This window comes from Oncorhynchus masou, chromosome 15 (genome assembly GCF_036934945.1).
Source record: "Oncorhynchus masou masou isolate Uvic2021 chromosome 15, UVic_Omas_1.1, whole genome shotgun sequence".
Taxonomy (NCBI): Eukaryota; Metazoa; Chordata; class Actinopteri; order Salmoniformes; family Salmonidae; genus Oncorhynchus; species Oncorhynchus masou.
In genome coordinates this window covers 39,140,103-39,158,972 of record NC_088226.1, presented here as the reverse complement: position 1 = coordinate 39,158,972, position 18,870 = coordinate 39,140,103, and the positions used below count along the sequence as shown (strand labels likewise).

At 46.6% G+C, this 18,870-nt stretch overlaps 1 protein-coding gene across 1 annotated transcript in view; it reads left to right on the top strand.

Moving 5' to 3' along the window:
• LOC135556850 (rho GTPase-activating protein 39-like) overlaps positions 1-18,870 on the top strand; it is a gene marked incomplete at its 5' end in the record, with an annotated part of 50,396 nt that overhangs the window by 12,241 nt on the left and 19,285 nt on the right. Inside the window, 10 exons of the mRNA XM_064990280.1 lie at positions 95-853; positions 3,710-3,874; positions 4,936-5,121; positions 5,405-5,431; positions 5,704-5,776; positions 5,982-6,122; positions 10,197-10,298; positions 14,464-14,537; positions 17,869-18,068; positions 18,295-18,386. Coding sequence (XP_064846352.1) covers positions 95-853; positions 3,710-3,874; positions 4,936-5,121; positions 5,405-5,431; positions 5,704-5,776; positions 5,982-6,122; positions 10,197-10,298; positions 14,464-14,537; positions 17,869-18,068; positions 18,295-18,386 — 1,819 coding nt within the window. The remainder of the gene's footprint in view (positions 1-94; positions 854-3,709; positions 3,875-4,935; positions 5,122-5,404; positions 5,432-5,703; positions 5,777-5,981; positions 6,123-10,196; positions 10,299-14,463; positions 14,538-17,868; positions 18,069-18,294; positions 18,387-18,870) is intronic.

The window sequence follows — 18,870 nt, the reverse complement described above, 5'->3', positions numbered from 1 at the left end:
GAGTGTGATGGTAAGTGGAGAGTTGCTGGCATCAGTCGGATGTTTGTGTACATTGGACAATAAAGTCATCTTCTTCTTCTTCCTCCGCCTACAGTCCTCCTCCAGCCCGCGTTTTAAGACGTCCGACCGCCTCCTTCGCTACGGGACCTCCACGGCCACCCCTTCCTCCACGGGGGGTTATGGGGGCTCCTACGGGGGATCCTACACCCTCCAACACAGCCAGAGTCTGATCCGGGACCCCCGGCTGCTGCTGGACTACGGGGGTGGGGAGGGGGGCGAAGGCGGGGGCCAGAGGCTGCTCTACGAGGACTCCATGTCCTGGAGCTCCAGTCAGCACCACTCCCTCTCCCTCTCCGGGTCTACAGGAGGAGGGGGCTTCTCGCCCGGTGGCAACCGCAAACGCAAGACCCGGAAGCCCTCCCTGCCTCAGGAGCTGGGGAGTTGTGGAGGGGGTGGTGGGGTGGAGCGGGAGGAAGGGCCAATGTCGGGGACGCTGTCGGAGGCGGTGATGAACCAGGCCAGGTTGGCGTGGGAGGCCCAGCAGGTGATGAAGCAGAGGAGCAGTTGGGACTCAGCCCCGGGAGGAGGGGGATCGGCTGGTGGCTGTGCCCAGGGAGGTGTGTCTAAAGACGGGTACGAGAGCGACGGTGCGGTGCCCCTCCCCCTGCCAGGCCCGGTGGTGAGGGCGTTTAGTGAGGACGAGGCGTTGGCACAGAGCGACGGGCACCACGGGCATTACCACTGGAAACGCAGCACCTTCGACAGACTGGGCTTCCCTCGGGCACTACTGGAGAAGAGCCTGTCTGTACAGACCAACCTGGCCTCGCCTGAGCCCTTCTTACACCCCTCACAGGTATACGCAGTACACACACACACAGTCTATCACTGCACTGCCGACTCTAGCATTTATATTCTATGTCGCCGTAGGTTTGTGTGTGTGCGCACACTTGACTGTGTGGGGCCTCACTGCATGCTCTCGCTCATCTTCTCTGTAACAGAGACATGCCCTGGCTGCCGTAGGTCCATGAATGTTTGATAATGTGCAGAATCAGACAATTATTTGAAGAGCCAGAGCTCAGATGGATTTATGTAATAGCAATACTGCTGCTACTACCACATACCTACCAGGCAAACACACACACACAGACACACACACACAGCCCAACACATGCACATAAATACATTGACACACCAGGCCATAAACAAAGACACACAGACCCATGCCACATTCTCCAACACCTTTTCGTTGTGCTGCTGAGATCGAGCGACAGCAGGTCTGCATCAAGGTGTCAAGAGAGATCGGAGCCATGCTAGAGAGGGATGGGAGGCTGTGGGAAACTACAAGCCAGGATTTATTCTGCTTCACATATGCAGCCCTCCCTCCCTCCAATTATCCTTTCTCTCTCTCTCTCTCTCTCTCTCTCACTCACTCACTCACTCACTCACTCACTCACTCACTCACTCACTCACTCACTCACTCACTCTTATATCTATCATCACACACCCTTGTTGTAACACACACAAACACACACACTCACTTTTTTTGGTGCAAACTGCCCTCACATAAGAGAAATCTGCCACTCTCATAACCATCGGAGAGAGGGAGAGGGAGAGTAGAGAGGGGTGAGAGTGAGAGAGGGGAATAGGCAGTTGGAGAGAGGGAGAGACGCAGGGGGTAGTGGAAGATAGCAGGCCTGAAAGTGCTTACAAAGAAAGAAATTGCGCTGAACACAGGATAGCAGCACTCAAACTCAGAACAGGGGGAAAGAAAGAAAAACGTTAAAAGGGCGAGAGCGATGACTGAAGAGAGAGAGAGAGTGAGATGGAAAAAAATATATATATATATATAGAGAGAGATTAATATATATTTATAGAGAGAGAGATATTAATATATATATATATAGAGAGAGAGAGAGATGAATATATATATATATAGTGTTTAACCAGATTTTTTTAATGACTACCTCCTCTCTGTACCCCACACATGCACAGATTCAACCACAAAGACCAGGGAGATTTTCCCAATTCCTTGCAAAAAAAGGGCATCTATTGGTAGATGGGTATAACAACAAAACAGACATTGAATATCCCTTTGAGCATGGTGAAGTTATTCATTACACTTTGGATGGATATATCAATACACCCAGTCATTACAAAGATACATGTGTCCTTCCTAACTCAGTTGCAGAGGAGGAAAGAAACCGCTCAGGGATTTCAACATTTCACCATCACCATGAATGGTATCTTTCAAACAGTTTCAAACAGAGTTTAATGGCTGTGATAGGAGAAAACTGAGGATGGATCAGCAACATAGTAGTTACTCCACAATACTAACCTAATTGATAGAGTGAAAAGAAGGAAGCCTGTACGGAATGAAAATATTCCAAAACATGCATCTTTTTAAACAAGGCACTAAAGTAATAATACAAAAAAAATTGCAAAGCAATTAACTTTTTGTCCTGAATACAAAGTGTTATGTTTGGGGCAAATCCAATACAACACATTACTGAGTACCACTCTCCATATTTTCACAATAGTGGTGGCAGCATCATGTTATGGGTATGCTTGTAATCTTTAAGGACTGTGTAGTTTTTCAGGATAAAAAATAAACAGAATGGAGTTAAGGACAGGCAAAATCCTAGAGGAAACCCTGGTTCAGTCTGCTTTTCACTAGACACTGGGAGATGAATTCACTTTTCAGCAGGTCAACAACCTAAAACACAAGGCCAAATCTACACTGGAGATGCTGACCAGGAAGACAGTGAATGTTCCTGAGTGACCAAGTTACAGTTCTGACTTAAATCTACTTGGAAATTTATCACAAGACCTGAAAATGGTTGTCAAGCAATGATCAACAACCAATTTGACCGAGCTTGAGGAATATTGACAATAATAATATGCAAATGTTGCACAATCCAGGTGTGGAAAGCTCTTACAGACTTACTCAGAAAGACTGTAATAGCTGCCAAGAGGAGTGTGGAGTGTGAATACCTATGTTAAATTAGATATTTATGTGTTTAATTTTCAATCCATTTGTAAAATGTCTAAAACCATGTTTTCATTGGTCATTATTGGGTATTGTGTGTAGGTGGGTGAAGAAAAAACATCTATTTAATCCATTTTCAATTCAGGTTGTAACACAACAAATATGGAATGAGTCACGGGGTATGAATACTTACTGAAGGCACTGTCGCTACTTCAATGACCTCGTACTCCTGCACATCGACTTGGTACTGGTCGTCCCTGTATACAGCTACGTTCATTTGACTCGTTATTGTTATTCACTGTGTATTTATTCCTCGTGTCACTATTTCTCTACTTTTTTATATATCATTTTTTTTTAACTCTGCAATGTTGGAAAAGGACCCCGTCAGTAAGCATTTCACTGTTAGTCTTACCTGTTGTTTACGAAGCATGTGACAAATAAAATTCCATTTCATTTGATATGATTCTAATTTATGATTATTTGTGTGGTGCCAGATGTGGGCAGGATTTAAACAAACCCAACCTTCGTTGTCATTGGGATGCAGTCACACAAAAGTCTCACAAATCTCTGTTTTGGACGACACTGCCTTTATGACCAATATTATCCTTTGTGATAGGAGAAAACTTTATACTTTGTAGTCAATTTTCTCAATTAATTATGTTTGTACTCGGGTAAGAAGGCGTTTGAATAAGGAGTATTTCTCTTTCTTTCGCTCTCTCTCAGTCAGAGGATCTTGGAGCCTGTGCTCAGTTCGAGGCAAGTCGTAATGCTCGGAACATGATGCCCAGCGCAAGCTGTGGAGTTTTCCCAGAATTCACCCTGCGGAAGCCGTCCTCGGAGACCGACATCGAGAACTGGGCCTCCAAACACTTCAACAAACACACACAGGTACACGCACACACACACAAACCCAAACACACACACACACACTCTTAACTTTACAGCTAAACACACACTGATACATGACATACACACACAATCATTCTACATTACAGGAACAGACAAACACTCATGTAAAACCCAGTACTCACTGTCTCACACAAACATATTTATGTAGGGCTGGTCGGTATACCATATTTTACTATATACCGATATTGATGTCTGGACCGGTTTATGTTTTTACTTTCCCTTCTATAATGATATTTGAATGTTTGGTTTATTAAATGTGATATGTGATATGCAACTATGCTAATCGCTAGTTAGCTAATACTGCCTGGTACCAGTGCTGATGTAGGACGAGGCTAGCTACATGAAGTAAGAAAACATGTAATGTAACATCTAATTAGGGTCACCTGGAAACACTGACCAACACTTTGGTTTCTACCCTGTCAATAATTCCTCACTGGCTAATTCATGCGTCATGTCAAACAGCAATGCATTATAGGTGCTGCTCACTGTATTCCAACTATAGAATTAGACTATAGAATTCCAACAGTTCACCAATTAACTAGGCCTAGATTGTTTTGGCCGTATCATGCTGCGTGGCACAGTGTGGAAATCATAATTAAACTGTAGGAAATGCAGAAATACTGTATATGAAAATATCATGCTGCGTGGCACAGTGTGGAAATCATATTTAAAGTGTAGGAAATGCAGAAATATATGAAAATGATGAAACTGATTTTGATTTGGAGTTGGATTGAACAGTATTAATGGAGAAAGCCCCATTGAAATCACATATAATTGATGTGTTGCCACCCTAGGGTCATGAACCACTCAGAAAGCATATTTAGAACATTTATTATTCAAAAACATCAAATACCGTCATACAAATATTGTGATGTAATATTTTGTCCATATCGCCCAGCCCTACATTTATAGAAGCTCTAGTATAACTACAGAAAAATATTCACCTATCACTCCTCCTCCCTCGTTCTCCTCCTCCCTCTTCCCCCTCCCCTTACCTCTCCCCCTCCTCTTCCTCTCCTCCTCTCGCCCTCCTTTCCCAGGGTCTGTTCCGGCGCAAGGTGTCCATAGCCAACATGCTGGCATGGAGCAGTGAGCCAATCAGGAAGCCCATGATCGTGACGTCAGACCGTGCGGTGAAGCGGGAGGCGGTGGAGATCTTTAAACTAATCCAGACCTACATGGGAGACCGCCGAGCCAAGACTGACCCACTCACTGTCGCCCTGGAGGTCTGCGGACTCCCTCTGTCATGTCTACATCCCAAATAGCACCCTATTATCTATATAGTGCACTACTTTGTCAAAAGGAAAATGCTAAAAAGGAATAGGGTGCCGTTTTGGACACTGCCCCTGTCTCTCCTTTCTGCAACCATGTGTCATTTTATGTGCTGTTAAGCTTCAATTTGTCTTCAGTTTCTGATTTGTGCATCAAAATAATAATAATTTCATCCCCCCTCATCTTCCCTCTTTTTCCCCCTCTCGCCCTCTCTGTCTTTCTCTTTTTCACGCCAAGACTGGCCCACTGAACATCGCCCTGGAGGTCTGCACAGACCCTTTTATTATCCCTCTCTTCGTTCTCTCCTTGTATCTGCTTTTTCATGTCTCTCTTTGTGTCTACCTTCACTGTGTTGCTTCTCACTCCTCTCCTTTTTCACTCTGTTATTTTATGCATTTATGTCTATCAAGCTAGCAGTTTACCTTCGGTTTTGTAATTCTGCACGTCAAGGAAACAAAATGTGACTCTAATAGTTTCCCCCTCCTCTCCGTACTTGCCCCCCCCCCCCTCCCTCCCTCCCTCTCCTCTCTCCCCAGGTGGCAGTGCGTGGTTGGAGCAGTCAGGGTCTTCGTGATGAGCTCTACATCCAGCTCTGTCGTCAGACCACAGGTACACACACTCACTCACACACACAGTCAGCTATACACCTAAACACACACAGCTACGTGCACACACTGCATAACACTAACAGTGTGTGAACTATTGTACACATAATTAACAAAGCGATGAATTTGTTAGACACTGGCTTGATGCGGTCTACCTGAAGTCAACCTTTAATCAAATGAACTGTAACCCCATCCACTACTTCTCACAGAGAACTTCCGCTACGATAGTCTGGAGAGGGGCTGGGAGCTCATGGCTGTGTGTCTGGCCTTCTTCCCCCCAACTCCACGCTTCCACTCCTACTTGGAGGGATACATCTACAGACACATGGACCCCCTCAACGATACTAAAGGTGAGAGAGAGAGAGAGAGAGAGAGAGAGAGAGAGAGAGAGAGAGAGAGTGGGAGATGCCTGTGGTTGCGTACATGCGTGTGCGCGGTAGCTGGCTGACTGTGGCTATCACCTTGTAATGGCACAGACAGACAACCTGACATTTGGCCGTGCGTTGTGGAACACCTGCTGGGCATCCATGAAGGTGGCAATTTACCATGTACAATCGTTGGGAAATGAATAGAAAATGACAGACTATTTTTCGGTGGTCAGGGGCAATATTGGATGCGAATTATCTTTTGTGGGCGAGGTCTGTTTCCACAACTAGACTTCCCAAGCTGTCCGTTATCTTTAATAATAATAATAATAATTTGTTTGGTACTTAAACTACCGGTCAAAGGTTTTAGAACAACTACTCATTCAAGAGTTTTTCTTTATTTGGACTATTTTCTACATTGTAGAGTAATAGTGAAGACATCAATGAAACGTCTATGAAACAACGCATATGGAATCATGTAGTAACCAAAAGAGTGTCAAACAAATCAAAATATAATTTATTCTTCAAATAGCAACCCTTTGCCTTGATGACAGCTTTGCACACTCTTGGCATTCTCTTAACCAGCTTCATGAGGTAGTCACCTGTAATGCATTTCAATTAACAGGTATGCTTTCTTAAAAGTGAATTTGTGGAATTTCTTTGCTTAATGCGTTTGAGCCAATCAGTTGTGTTGTAACAAGGTAGGGGTGGTATACAGAAGATAGACCTATTTGGTAAAAGTCCATATTATGGCGAGAACAGCTCAAATAAGCAAAGAGAAACGACAGTCCATCATTGCTTTAAGAAATGAAGGTCAGTCAATCCGGAACATTTCAAGGACTTTGAAAGTTTCTTCAAGTGAAGTCGCAAGAACCATTGAGCGCTATTATGAAACTGGTTTTCATGAGGACTGCCACAGGAAAGGAAGACCCATAGTTACATCTGCTGCATAGGATAAGTTCATTAGAGCTACCAGCCTCAGAAATTGCAGCCCAAATAAATGCTTCACGGAGTTCAGAGGAGACTGTATGAATCAGTCCTTCAAGGTCGAATTGCTGTAAAGAAACCACGACTAAAGGACACCAATAATAAGAAGAGACTTGCTTGGGCCAAAAAACACGAGCAATGGACATTAGACCAGTGGAAATATGTCCTTTGGTCTGGAGTCCAAATTGGAGATTTTTGGTTCCAACCGCTGTGTCTTTGTGAGACGCGGTGTGGGTGAACGAATGATCTCCGCATGTGTATTTCCCACCGTGAAGCATGGAGAAGGAGGTGTGATGGTGCTTTGCTGGTGACACTATCTGTGATTTATTTAGAATTCAAGGCACACTTAACCAGCATGGCTATCACAGCATTCTGCAGATATACGCCATCCCATCTGGTTTGTGCTATCATTTGTTTTTCAACAGGACAATGACCCCAAAACACACATCCAGGCTGTGTATGGGCTATTTGACCTAGAAGGAGAGTGATGAAGTGCTAAGAGATGACCTGGCCTCCACAATCACCTGACCTCAACCCAATTGAGATTGTTTAGGATGAGTTTGACCACAGAGTGAAGGAAAAGCAGCCAACAAGTGCTCAGCATATGTGGGAACTCCTTCAAGATGTTGGAAAAGCATTCCATGTGAAGCTGGTTGAGAGAATGCCAAGGGTGTGCAAAGTTGTCATCAAGGCAAAGGGTGGCTACTTTGAAGAATCTCAAATATATTTGTTTAACACTTTTTTGGTTACTACATAATTCCATGTGTGTTGTTTAATGGCTTTGATGTCTTCACTATTATTCTACATGTAGAAAATAGTAAAATTACGAAAAACCCTTGAATGAGTAGGTGTCATAAAACTTTTGACCGGCAGGGTATATTGTCCTATTTCATTTACAAGTGTGTATTATACGCATGTGTGAATTGGAAATATGTTATTTGAATATCCCATCTCCCCCTGAGACACCCTCGGACAGTGGGGTCACAACCAAGGTATCTGCATCCTCTGTGCTGTTATCTGGAGACCGTGTCTCTCTCTAGTCTCCCTATCATGCCAGGCTCTGTGTTTGTAATGTACATGTGTGGGATGTATGTGTGGCTTGGGTGACTGGCCACTGATTTGGTTGTTATTGGAGCCTTTCGCCTCAGCATACCACAGTTGAATTCCCTCCACTAGACTAGCCAGTTACTGAACTATTTGCAGTTTATTCTCGCTCTTCTCTTACTCAACTTTTCCCCCTTTCTCTCCCTCCTCGCTCTGTGGCTTCCGTTGAAGCCCTTCAGATATGAATTCTGCCTTTCATCCCTCTTCCTCTCATCCTTCTCTGAAAGCTTTTCAAAGTCCTCACCTCCATTCCTTCTCTATTCCGCATTCACCTTTTTATTCTCCTTTTCTTTTCTTTGTCTCTCAGGCTCCCTCTCCTCCCACTGTCTGTCTGTCTGTCTCTCCTCCCTCCCTCTGTCTGTCTGTCTGTCTGTCTGTCTCTCAGGCTCCCTCTCCTCCCACTGTCTGTCTGTCTGTCTCTCCTCCCTCCCTCTGTCTGTCTGTCTGTCTGTCTGTCTGTCTCTCAGGCTCCCTCTCCTCCCACTGTCTGTCTGTCTGTCTCTCCTCCCTCCCTCTGTCTGTCTGTCTGTCTGTCTGTCTGTCTGTCTGTCTCTCAGGCTCCCTCTCCTCCCACTGTCTGTCTGTCTGTCTGTCTGTCTCTCCTCCCTCCCTCTGTCTGTCTGTCTGTCTGTCTGTCTGTCTGTCTGTCTGTCTGTCTGTCTCTCAGGCTCCCTCTCCTCCCACTGTCTGTCTGTCTGTCTCTCCTCCCTCCCTCTGTCTGTCTGTCTGTCTGTCTGTCTCTCAGGCTCCCTCTCCTCCCTCCCTCTGTCTGTCTGTCTGCCTGTCTGCCTGTCTGTCTCTCAGGCTCCCTCTCCTCCCACTGTCTGTCTGTCTGTCTGTCTGTCTCTCAGGCTCCCTCTGTCTGTCTGTCTGTTTGTCTCTCCTCCCTCTGTCTGTCTGTCTGTCTGTCTGTCTGTCTGTCTGTCTGTCTCTCTCTCAGGCTCCCTCTCCTCCCTCCCTCTGTCTGTCTGTCTGCCTGTCTGTCTCTCAGGCTCCCTCTCCTCCCACTGTCTGTCTGTCTGTCTGTCTGTCTGTCTCTCAGGCTCCCTCCCTCTGTCTGTCTGTCTGTCTGTCTGTCTGTCTGTCTCTCAGGCTCCCTCTCCTCCCACTGTCTGTCTGTCTGTCTGTCTGTCTGTCTGTCTGTCTGTCTGTCTGTCTGTCTCTCAGGCTTCCTCTCCTCCCTCCCTCCCTCTGTTTGTCTGTCTGACTCTCAGGCTCCCTCTCCTCCCACTGTCTGTCTGTCTGTCTGTCTGTCTCTCAGGCTCCCTCTCCTCCCTCCCTCTGTCTCTCTGTCTGTCTGTCTGTCTGTCTCTCAGGCTCCCTCTCCTCCCTCCCTCCCTCCCTCTGTCTGTCTGTCTGTCTGTCTGTCTGTCTGTCTGTCTGTCTGTCTGTCTCTCAGGCTCCCTCTCCTCCCTCCCTCCCTCTGTCTGTCTGTCTCTCAGGCTCCCTCTCCTCCCACTGTCTGTCTGTCTGTCTGTCTGTCTGTCTGTCTGTCTGTCTGTCTGTCTGTCTGTCTGTCTGTCTCTCAGGCTCCCTCTCCTCCCTCTGTCTGTCTGTCTGTCTGTCTGTCTGTCTGTCTGTCAGGCTCCCTCTCCTCCCACTGTCTGTCTGTCTGTCTGTCTGTGTTCTTACTGAATTTGTGTGGTTCTTCATGATGTACACATTGTACACATGAGTCTGCATGTTTTGTCATGTGCCTTTTTGCATGTTCGTTGTTGTCTTCTTGATGTGACATGTCTTAATGGTTTGTGGCCTATTGTGTGTGTGTGTGTGTGTGTGTGTGTAGTTTTGCAGTTCGACTATGGTATTTGTTAGTGGAGTCTGTGTGGTCGTTACCATGGTAAATCTATGTGTTTTGCTGTATGTGTGAGGGTAGTGTTTGTGGTCCAGGTGTTGGGGGGTGTGTTGTGAGTGACGGTTGCTGTGGTTATGGTGTGTGTGAGTGTGTATGTGTGTGTGTTGTTGCAGTGGCTCGGCACATCAGCGGTCTGCTGGCGAGCCGGGTGGAAAGGCGAGCCAGACTGATGCGTGGGCGTCGCCCTGGGAGGGAGAAGGCGAGGCCAGCGGAGGGTAGGGGAGGAGTCAAACTGCCTACAACTGGTTAGCTGCTCTCCCTGTGCCTGCTGCTCTCTCTCTCTCTTTCTCGCTCTCTCACACACATCTCATTAATCACATCTCATTCATCAACACAGTCGGACACCCACACACACACACACACACACACACACACACACACACACACACACACACACACACACACACACACACACACACACACACACACACACACACACACACACACACACACAGGCCCTGGCTACTCTTCCTGTGTCTGCATCAGATTACTACTTCTGCTACCACCGCCTCCTCCTTCCCATCTCCATCCTCTTCATCGTCCTCTTCTCCTCTCTCTTCATCTCCATTGATGTCATCTCTTTAATCCTCCTCTTCCTCTCCATCCTTCACCTTCAGGATCTAGCTCTGTATCTCTCCATCTTCTTAGGTCCTCAGCGTTTTGTGTGTCTATTTCATAGCTGTCGACCCCCTGTCTGTCTGTGTTTCTCTGTCTGTCCGTCTCTCTCTCTCTGTCTGTCTCTTTTTCTGTCTGTCTGTCTCTCTCTTTGTCTGTATACCTACCTATCTACCTACTCTGTCTGTCTGTCAATCTCTGTCTGTCTGTCTTTCTCTCTCTTTGTCTGTCTCTCTCTCTGTCTGTATACCTACCTACTCTGTCTGTGGTTGTCTGCACAATGTCTTTTTCAATTTGGGGCATTTTTCCCGTACCACTGTGACAACTGTCTAACTCTATCTGATGTGTGTGTGTGTGTGTGTGTGTGTGTGTGTGTGTGTGTGTGTGTGTGTGTGTGTGTGTGTGTGTGTGTGTGTGTGTGTGTGTGTGTGTGTGTGTGTGTGTGTGTGTGTGTGTGTCAGGTAACACACACACACATTCGTGACTGTGTATTTCCTCTACGTGTCCATGTGGTCTGCTAAACCATTTCTCTGTCTTACATCATTCTACTGTCTTGTGGGTGTCTGTCTACTCATTCATTCCACGAGGGGAGAGTCCTGAGCATCAGTTCAGTCTTTTAGTGACGGGTAACTCTGGTAACTACTAAGGACTGTTACCTGAGTCAAAGGGTGCTTTTATGTGCTTGTAGAACGTATGAACATGATGGTTAGACAGTGTGTCAATGTGGGTGTCACATAGGGTCAGAAGGACAGTGTGTCAATGTGGGTGTCACATAGGGTCAGAAGGACAGTGTGTCAATGTGGGTGTCACATAGGGTCAGAAGGACAGTGTGTCAACGTGGGTGTCACATAGGGTCAGAAGGACAGTGTGTCAACGTGGGTGTCACATAGGGTCAGAAGGACAGTGTGTCAATGTGGGTGTCACATAGGGTCAGAAGGACAGTTTGTCAATGTGGGTGTCACATAGGGTCAGAAGGACAGTGTGTCAACGTGGGTGTCACATAGGGTCACAAGGACAGTGTGTCAATGTGGGTGTCACATAGGGTCAGAAGGACAGTGTGTCAATGTGGGTGTCACATAGGGTCACAAGGACAGTGTGTCAATGTGGGTGTCACATAGGGACCGAAGGACAGTGTGTCAATGTGGGTGTCACATAGGGTCACAAGGACAGTGTGTCAACGTGTGTGTCACATAGGGTCACAAGGACAGTGTGTCAATGTGGGTGTCACATAGGGTCAGAAGGACAGTGTGTCAATGTGTGTGTCACATAGGGTCAGAAGGACAGTGTGTCAATGTGGGTGTCACATAGGGTCAGAAGGACAGTGTGTCAATGTGGGTGTCACATAGGGTCAGAAGGACAGTGTGTCAATGTGGGTGTCACATAGGGTCCGAAGGACAGTGTGTCAATGTGGGTGTCACATAGGGTCAGAAGGACAGTGTGTCAATGTGGGTGTCACATAGGGTCAGAAGGACAGTGTGTCAATGTGGGTGTCACATAGGGTCAGAAGGACAGTGTGTCATTGTGGGTGTCACATAGGGTCAGAAGGACAGTGTGTCAACGTGTGTGTCACATAGGGACACAAGGACAGTGTGTCAATGTGGGTGTCACATAGGGTCAGAAGGACAGTGTGTCAATGTGGGTGTCACATAGGGTCAGAAGGACAGTGTGTCAATGTGGGTGTCACATAGGGTCCGAAGGACAGTGTGTCAATGTGGGTGTCACATAGGGTCCGAAGGACAGTGTGTCAATGTGGGTGTCACATAGGGTCACAAGGACAGTGTGTCAATGTGGGTGTCACATAGGGTCAGAAGGACAGTGTTTCAATGTGGGTGTCACATAGGGTCAGAAGGACAGTGTGTCAATGTGGGTGTCACATAGGGTCAGAAGGACAGTGTGTCAATGTGGGTGTCACATAGGGTCAGAAGGACAGTGTTTCAATGTGGGTGTCACATAGGGTCAGAAGGACAGTGTGTCAATGTGGGTGTCACATAGGGTCCGAAGGACAGTGTGTCAATGTGGGTGTCACATAGGGTCAGAAGGACAGTGTGTCAATGTGGGTGTCACATAGGGTCAGAAGGACAGTGTGTCAATGTGGGTGTCACATAGGGTCAGAAGGACAGTGTGTCATTGTGGGTGTCACATAGGGTCAGAAGGACAGTGTGTCAACGTGTGTGTCACATAGGGACACAAGGACAGTGTGTCAATGTGGGTGTCACATAGGGTCAGAAGGACAGTGTGTCAATGTGGGTGTCACATAGGGTCAGAAGGACAGTGTGTCAATGTGGGTGTCACATAGGGTCCGAAGGACAGTGTGTCAATGTGGGTGTCACATAGGGTCCGAAGGACAGTGTGTCAATGTGGGTGTCACATAGGGTCACAAGGACAGTGTGTCAATGTGGGTGTCACATAGGGTCCGAAGGACAGTGTGTCAATGTGGGTGTCACATAGGGTCACAAGGACAGTGTGTCAATGTGGGTGTCACATAGGGTCAGAAGGACAGTGTGTCAATGTGTGTGTCACATAGGGTCAGATGGACAGTGTGTCCATGTGTGTGTCACATAGGGTCAGAAGGACAGTGTGTCAATGTGTGTGTCACATAGGGTCAGAAGGACAGTGTGTCAATGTGTGTGTCACATAGGGTCAGAAGGACAGTATGCTGGCTGGTTAGGCCTCAGGCTGTATGGTCGGTGTGTTTCCAGATTTAGACCACTGAGCTGTTACCCTCCAGTAATTAACTTGAGTGGCAGCAGAACTACCCTGTGCCACCCATATACAAATGAGTGGATTTGGCTATTTCAGCCATGACCGTGGGCAAACGGGTGTATAAAATCAAGCACACAGCCATGCAATCTACCCAGACAAAGAATGGCCTTACTGAAGAGCTCAGTGACGTTCAATGTGGTGCTTTCATAGGATGTCACCTTTCCGACAAGTCAGTTCATCATGTTTCTGCCCTGCTAAAGCTGCCCTGGTCAACTGTAAGTGCTGTTATTGTGAAGTGGAAATGTCTAAGCGTTGCAACACTCACTACCGAGTTCCAAACTGCCTCTGAAAGCAACGTCAGCACAAGAACTGTTTGTCGGGAGCTTCATGAAATAGGGTTTCCATGTCACAATGCCAAGCGTCGGCTGGAGGGGTGTAAAGCTGGCCGCCATTGAAATCTGGAGCAGTGGAATGAATCACGCTTCACCATCTGGAAGTTCGACGGACGAATCTGGGTTTGGCGGATGCCAATACATAGTCCTCCTCCACCAAACTGTAAAGTTTGGTGGAGGAGGAATAATGGTCTGGGGCTGTTGGAACGCCGACTGCGAGCCAGGCCTAATCGCCCCCTCATCAGTGCCCAACTTCACTAATGCTCTTGTGGCTGAATGGAAGAAAGTCCCCACAGCAATGTCCCAACATCTAGAGGAAAGCCTTCCCATAAGAGTGGAGGCTGGTATAGCAGCAGAGGGGGGACCAACTCCATATTAATGCCCATGATTTTGGAATGAGATGTTCGACGAGCAGGTGTCCACATACTTTTTGTCATGCAGTGTACATGCGTCTGTGTGTATTCTCTGTTCCCTCGCTATACCTGTGCTTTGAGTCCGCTAATCTTCGTTAATTTCAACTCATTACTGTATGATCTAACAACTAACCTGTGTGTGTGTGTGTGTGTGTGTGTGTGTGTGTGTGTGTGTGTGTGTGTGTGTGTGTGTGTGTGTGTGTGTGTGTGTGTGTGTGTGTGTGTGTGTGTGTGTGTGTGTGTGTGTTTTTCTCCAGGAGTGGCGATAAGCGGCTATGCCAAATACTGTTACCGTAAACTGCAGAAGGCTGCTCTGACCGGAGCTAAGAAGGTATAAGTGCTCTATTTCCGCTACTCTTCGTACATTGCAACTCAGTACAGTATGATCTAACAACTAACCTCTGTGTGTGTGTGTGTGTGTGTGTTTGTGAGTGCACTACAGCCTGACCCACAACCCACCATCCTTTACCATCCTTCATGAAGAAGAATAATTTCCTTCTTTCTAATTTCCTCTCCCGGTATGTCTGTCTGTCTGCTGTGTCTGTACCTGGCGGGACTCCATCTAGGTGCGCCTTTAGCTGTAGTCCGGGGTTAGTTAGTTGTAAGTTAGCTGAGCGCACAGAGATCGAGTGCAACGAGGTCTGTGCGCTAACTACTAACTATCCCCGCGGCAACCACACACCAATTAATGAACACCCCTCCTCACGCCACACACACACACACTCACACACGCATACACAGACAGAGGCACACTATACACACACCCCTCCTCGCACGGCATAGCCCACCGCCCTCTGATTAAGAATCCCATATCAGGATGGGATTGGGTTGGGAATATGGGACACGATGCCCTACAGAAACATGCAGTGCTATGTCACCACTGACTTGTATTGCTTTAAGCTTCTGTCTTCTAAGTAGGAAATCAATAAGTAGATGCTTGAGGGGATAAGCTGAACTCCAGATAGAATCATTATGTATCACGCACCTCGTTAGTGACCCTTTGTTTTGTTTCCGTTTGTGCGACAGAGGACTTCCTGTGTTTCTATTTCATTAGCCTCTCATTTGAATCATCTCCTTATAGCTGTGTGTGTGTGTGTGTGTGTGTGTGTGTGTGTGTGTGTGTGTGTGTGTGTGTGTGTGTGTGTGTGTGTGTGTGTGTGTGTGTGTGTCTTAATTGAGTTATTGTTTCAGCAAGCGGTGCACATAATGTAGTTTATTATTAATGTAATGTCTGGAGCAGAATTACTGCTGAGAACGCTAGGACAACACACACACACAGACAAATAAACACATACAGTCTCACTTTATCACCCCCCCTCCTTACACACACACACACACACACACACACACACACACACACACACACGCTCATATTGATTTCTTAACCTGTCCACCAATTAAAGGGGCCCTTCAGGCAGATGTATCTTCTGAGTGTTAAACCAGATCACATGACTTCACAGGTTGCGTGCGTGTGTGTCTGTGTGTGCTTGGGTATATATGCGTGAGTGAGTATGTATGTGCGCATGTGTGTTGGCATGCGTACGGAAAGTGATGGGGGGGGGGGGTCTGGGTGTTATGGAAACAGCCTCCAGGGGGACATTCCATTCCGTTGTTCATCTATCCTTCCCCTGACCTATAAAACACTATCTGACTGACTGTCTCACTAAACCGGTTCTAGTCGATACTAGCCCAGTTAGCTGTCTGTTTTGACCAGTGCCAATCATTATCAGGCAAGTCCATTGATTTAAATGATTTGTAATAGAACAGCCTCTCTCTACTGTTGTCCAGTGACGATCTCTTCTGTGACTTACTGACGTCTGACCTTTTGATTGTCCTAGTTTTTCCCCCTAGTAACTCTATGTCCTAGTTCCTCCTCTCTCTGCCTATCTGTGTACCAAAGACTTCACCGTGGGTGTATAGTATCAGAGCCAGCAGCATTGCATCAAATGTTGCAGGAAAATAAATCAGAGTATCTGCTATCCGTGTGTAAATCAGACTACTAGCCAGCATCTAGCTCCGTTTTTCCGAATGGAAAGAGAATCATATAATCATGAGGTGTATTCATGTGCAATATTAGGAACCTAGAAATATAATGAATAGAGCTGACATGATCCCCTATTCTATCTGAAAGACGATCATATAAGTTCCAACACCAAATCCTCCTGAGGAGTGAGATCATGGAGGAATAATTCTACTTCCTGTCATTAAATGGTGCTGTTCCTACTCCGGCCACAGGAGGGGGCCAGTGAGGCTGTCTCTCATCTGCTGTCTACAACTCTAAATCAAATCAAATCAAATGTTATTTGTCACATACACATGGTTAGCAGATGTTAATGTGAGTGTAGCGAAATGCTTGTGCTTCTCGTTCCGACAATGCAGTAATAACCAACAAGTAATCTAACTAACAATTCCAAAACTACTGTCTTATACACACAAGTGTAAGGGGATAAAGAATATGTACATAAAGATATATGAATGAGTGATGGAACAGAGCAGCATAGGCAAGATACAGTAGATGGTATCGAGTACAGTATATACATATGAGATGAGTATGTAAACAAAGTGGCATAGTTAAAGTGGCTAGTGATACATGTATTACATAAAGATCTATCTGGAGAGGCAGAAACAGAGGTCTGAACAGAAGGAAAGGATAGGCGAGGGAGAGACAGATGAAGAGAGAGAACAAGGGAAAGAGGGATGAACAGAGCAAAGGAGCAGTGGAGAGGAATTGATTGGGAGGAAGACGAATAGACAGAGAATGAAAGAGGAGAGAGCGAGGGATGGATTGATAGTGGTGGGTAACGTAATGCTCCCATCTCCCATCACATGTGGTGATGCCAGTCTGTGCTAGCGGGCACTGGTGGTTGGCATTGTGTATGTGAGGCATGTAGAGTGTGCCAGAATCTCTACAGGGTGGTAATAGAGACAGTTTGTCACTTGGTGGACTCATACACACATACACCCTGACCATATCCCATAGCCTGAGGCCCAGTGTTTGAATGGTATTAACCCCAGAGCAGAGCCTTTTCCAGGCGATTAATAGGACTGATTCTGCCCTAACGCAAATCCAATGAACTGTTGGGGGAATCTCTCTCTCTCTCACGCTCTCTCTCTCACGCTCTCTCTCTCTCATATATACTTATTTTCGGTCTCTCAATAATTAATTTAGATACATTTATGAAGGTCATACCAGTATTTTTCAGTAAATGCACGGTTGCTAAATATGTAATGTGTTGCTTTAGCCACACCTCGAGAGCTGTAGAGTTGTGTTATGTTATCATGAAACTGCACATCCCCTCGTTGATTATCCCTCTACCACACGGTATGACACAATGCAACTTGTTTTGTTGGAGTGGTGTATGTATTTTGTCATTTTCTAAATAGATGCGCAATGTTGTGTGTTGTTCGTGGGGCTCACTTTAAAAAGAGACTCGGGTCTCAATCTTGACTGTCCGTATAGATATAGTTATATAAACATGTGTGTCTGTGTGTATTGTAATCCGTGGGTTGCAGAAGCACATAGTAGTTGTGTCTTATCTAACAACCAAGTGCGTGTGTTCCTGTGTGTGTGTGTGTGTGTGTGTGTGTGTGTGTGTGTGTGTGTGTGTGTGTGTGTGTGTGTGTGTGTGTGTGTGTGTGTGTGTGTGTGTGTTGTTATCCAGGGGTTGCAGAAGCCGTGTCTAGAGGAGATCAAACATGCCAGGAACGCCATATTCAGCCCCTCCATGTTTGGCTCCTCCCTGGAGGATGTGATGTCACTGCAGAAGGAGCGTTACCCCGACAGCCAGCTGCCCTGGGTCCAGACACGCCTCTCAGAGGAGGTTCTGGGGCTCAACGGAGACCAAACAGAGGGCATCTTCAGGTCCGTACCAAACTCTCAGTCACTAGTACGAGGGAGGGAAAGAGGGGTTAGTTGTAGTAGACACGCCTGTCAGTGAATGTCCTGGTAGTCATCAGAGACCAGACAGAGGGAGAGCGATAAATGGAAGAGATAAAGGGATTGGTAAGGATGGACATGCTGTGAGGAATGATTTTTATATGTGAGGAGGAGGAGGAGTCTAATGTGTCTCTGACCCCTGACCTCACAGGGTTCCAGGTGACATAGATGAGGTCAACGCCCTCAAGCTGCAGGTGGACCAATGGAAGATCCCCACGGATCTGGAGGACCCTCACATCCCAGGTAACACACACACACACACACCACACACACATCCTAGGTCCTGATCCATCCACCCACTGTATACACTCCCTCTTCCCTCCCTCCTACCCTCCACTAGCCCCAGGCCCTCTGCAGTGCTCTAATTCTCTCTGAGTATTAATAGACCCAACACCAAAGCATGCTGGGAGCAATGTGCCTGCTGCAAAACTACAGTCATTTCAAAAAAGATTCCTTCTAGAAGGAAGAGAACAGTCCTGGCTGTAGGTTGGAGAGGGCCAGTTCGTGCTTTACTAGGTCATTAGTCATAACTCTATTACCAGCACAGAGACACTTGGACGAACCACACACACACACACACACACACACTCTCTTTCTCACACAAGAACACACACAAACTTGCTCTCTCCAAAAACAAATGTTCCCAGAGCTTTAAGGAACGTTCCCGTAGCCCTTTACACTCATACCCGTAAACGGGTTGAAATGGGCAGATTTGGGCACTAATAAG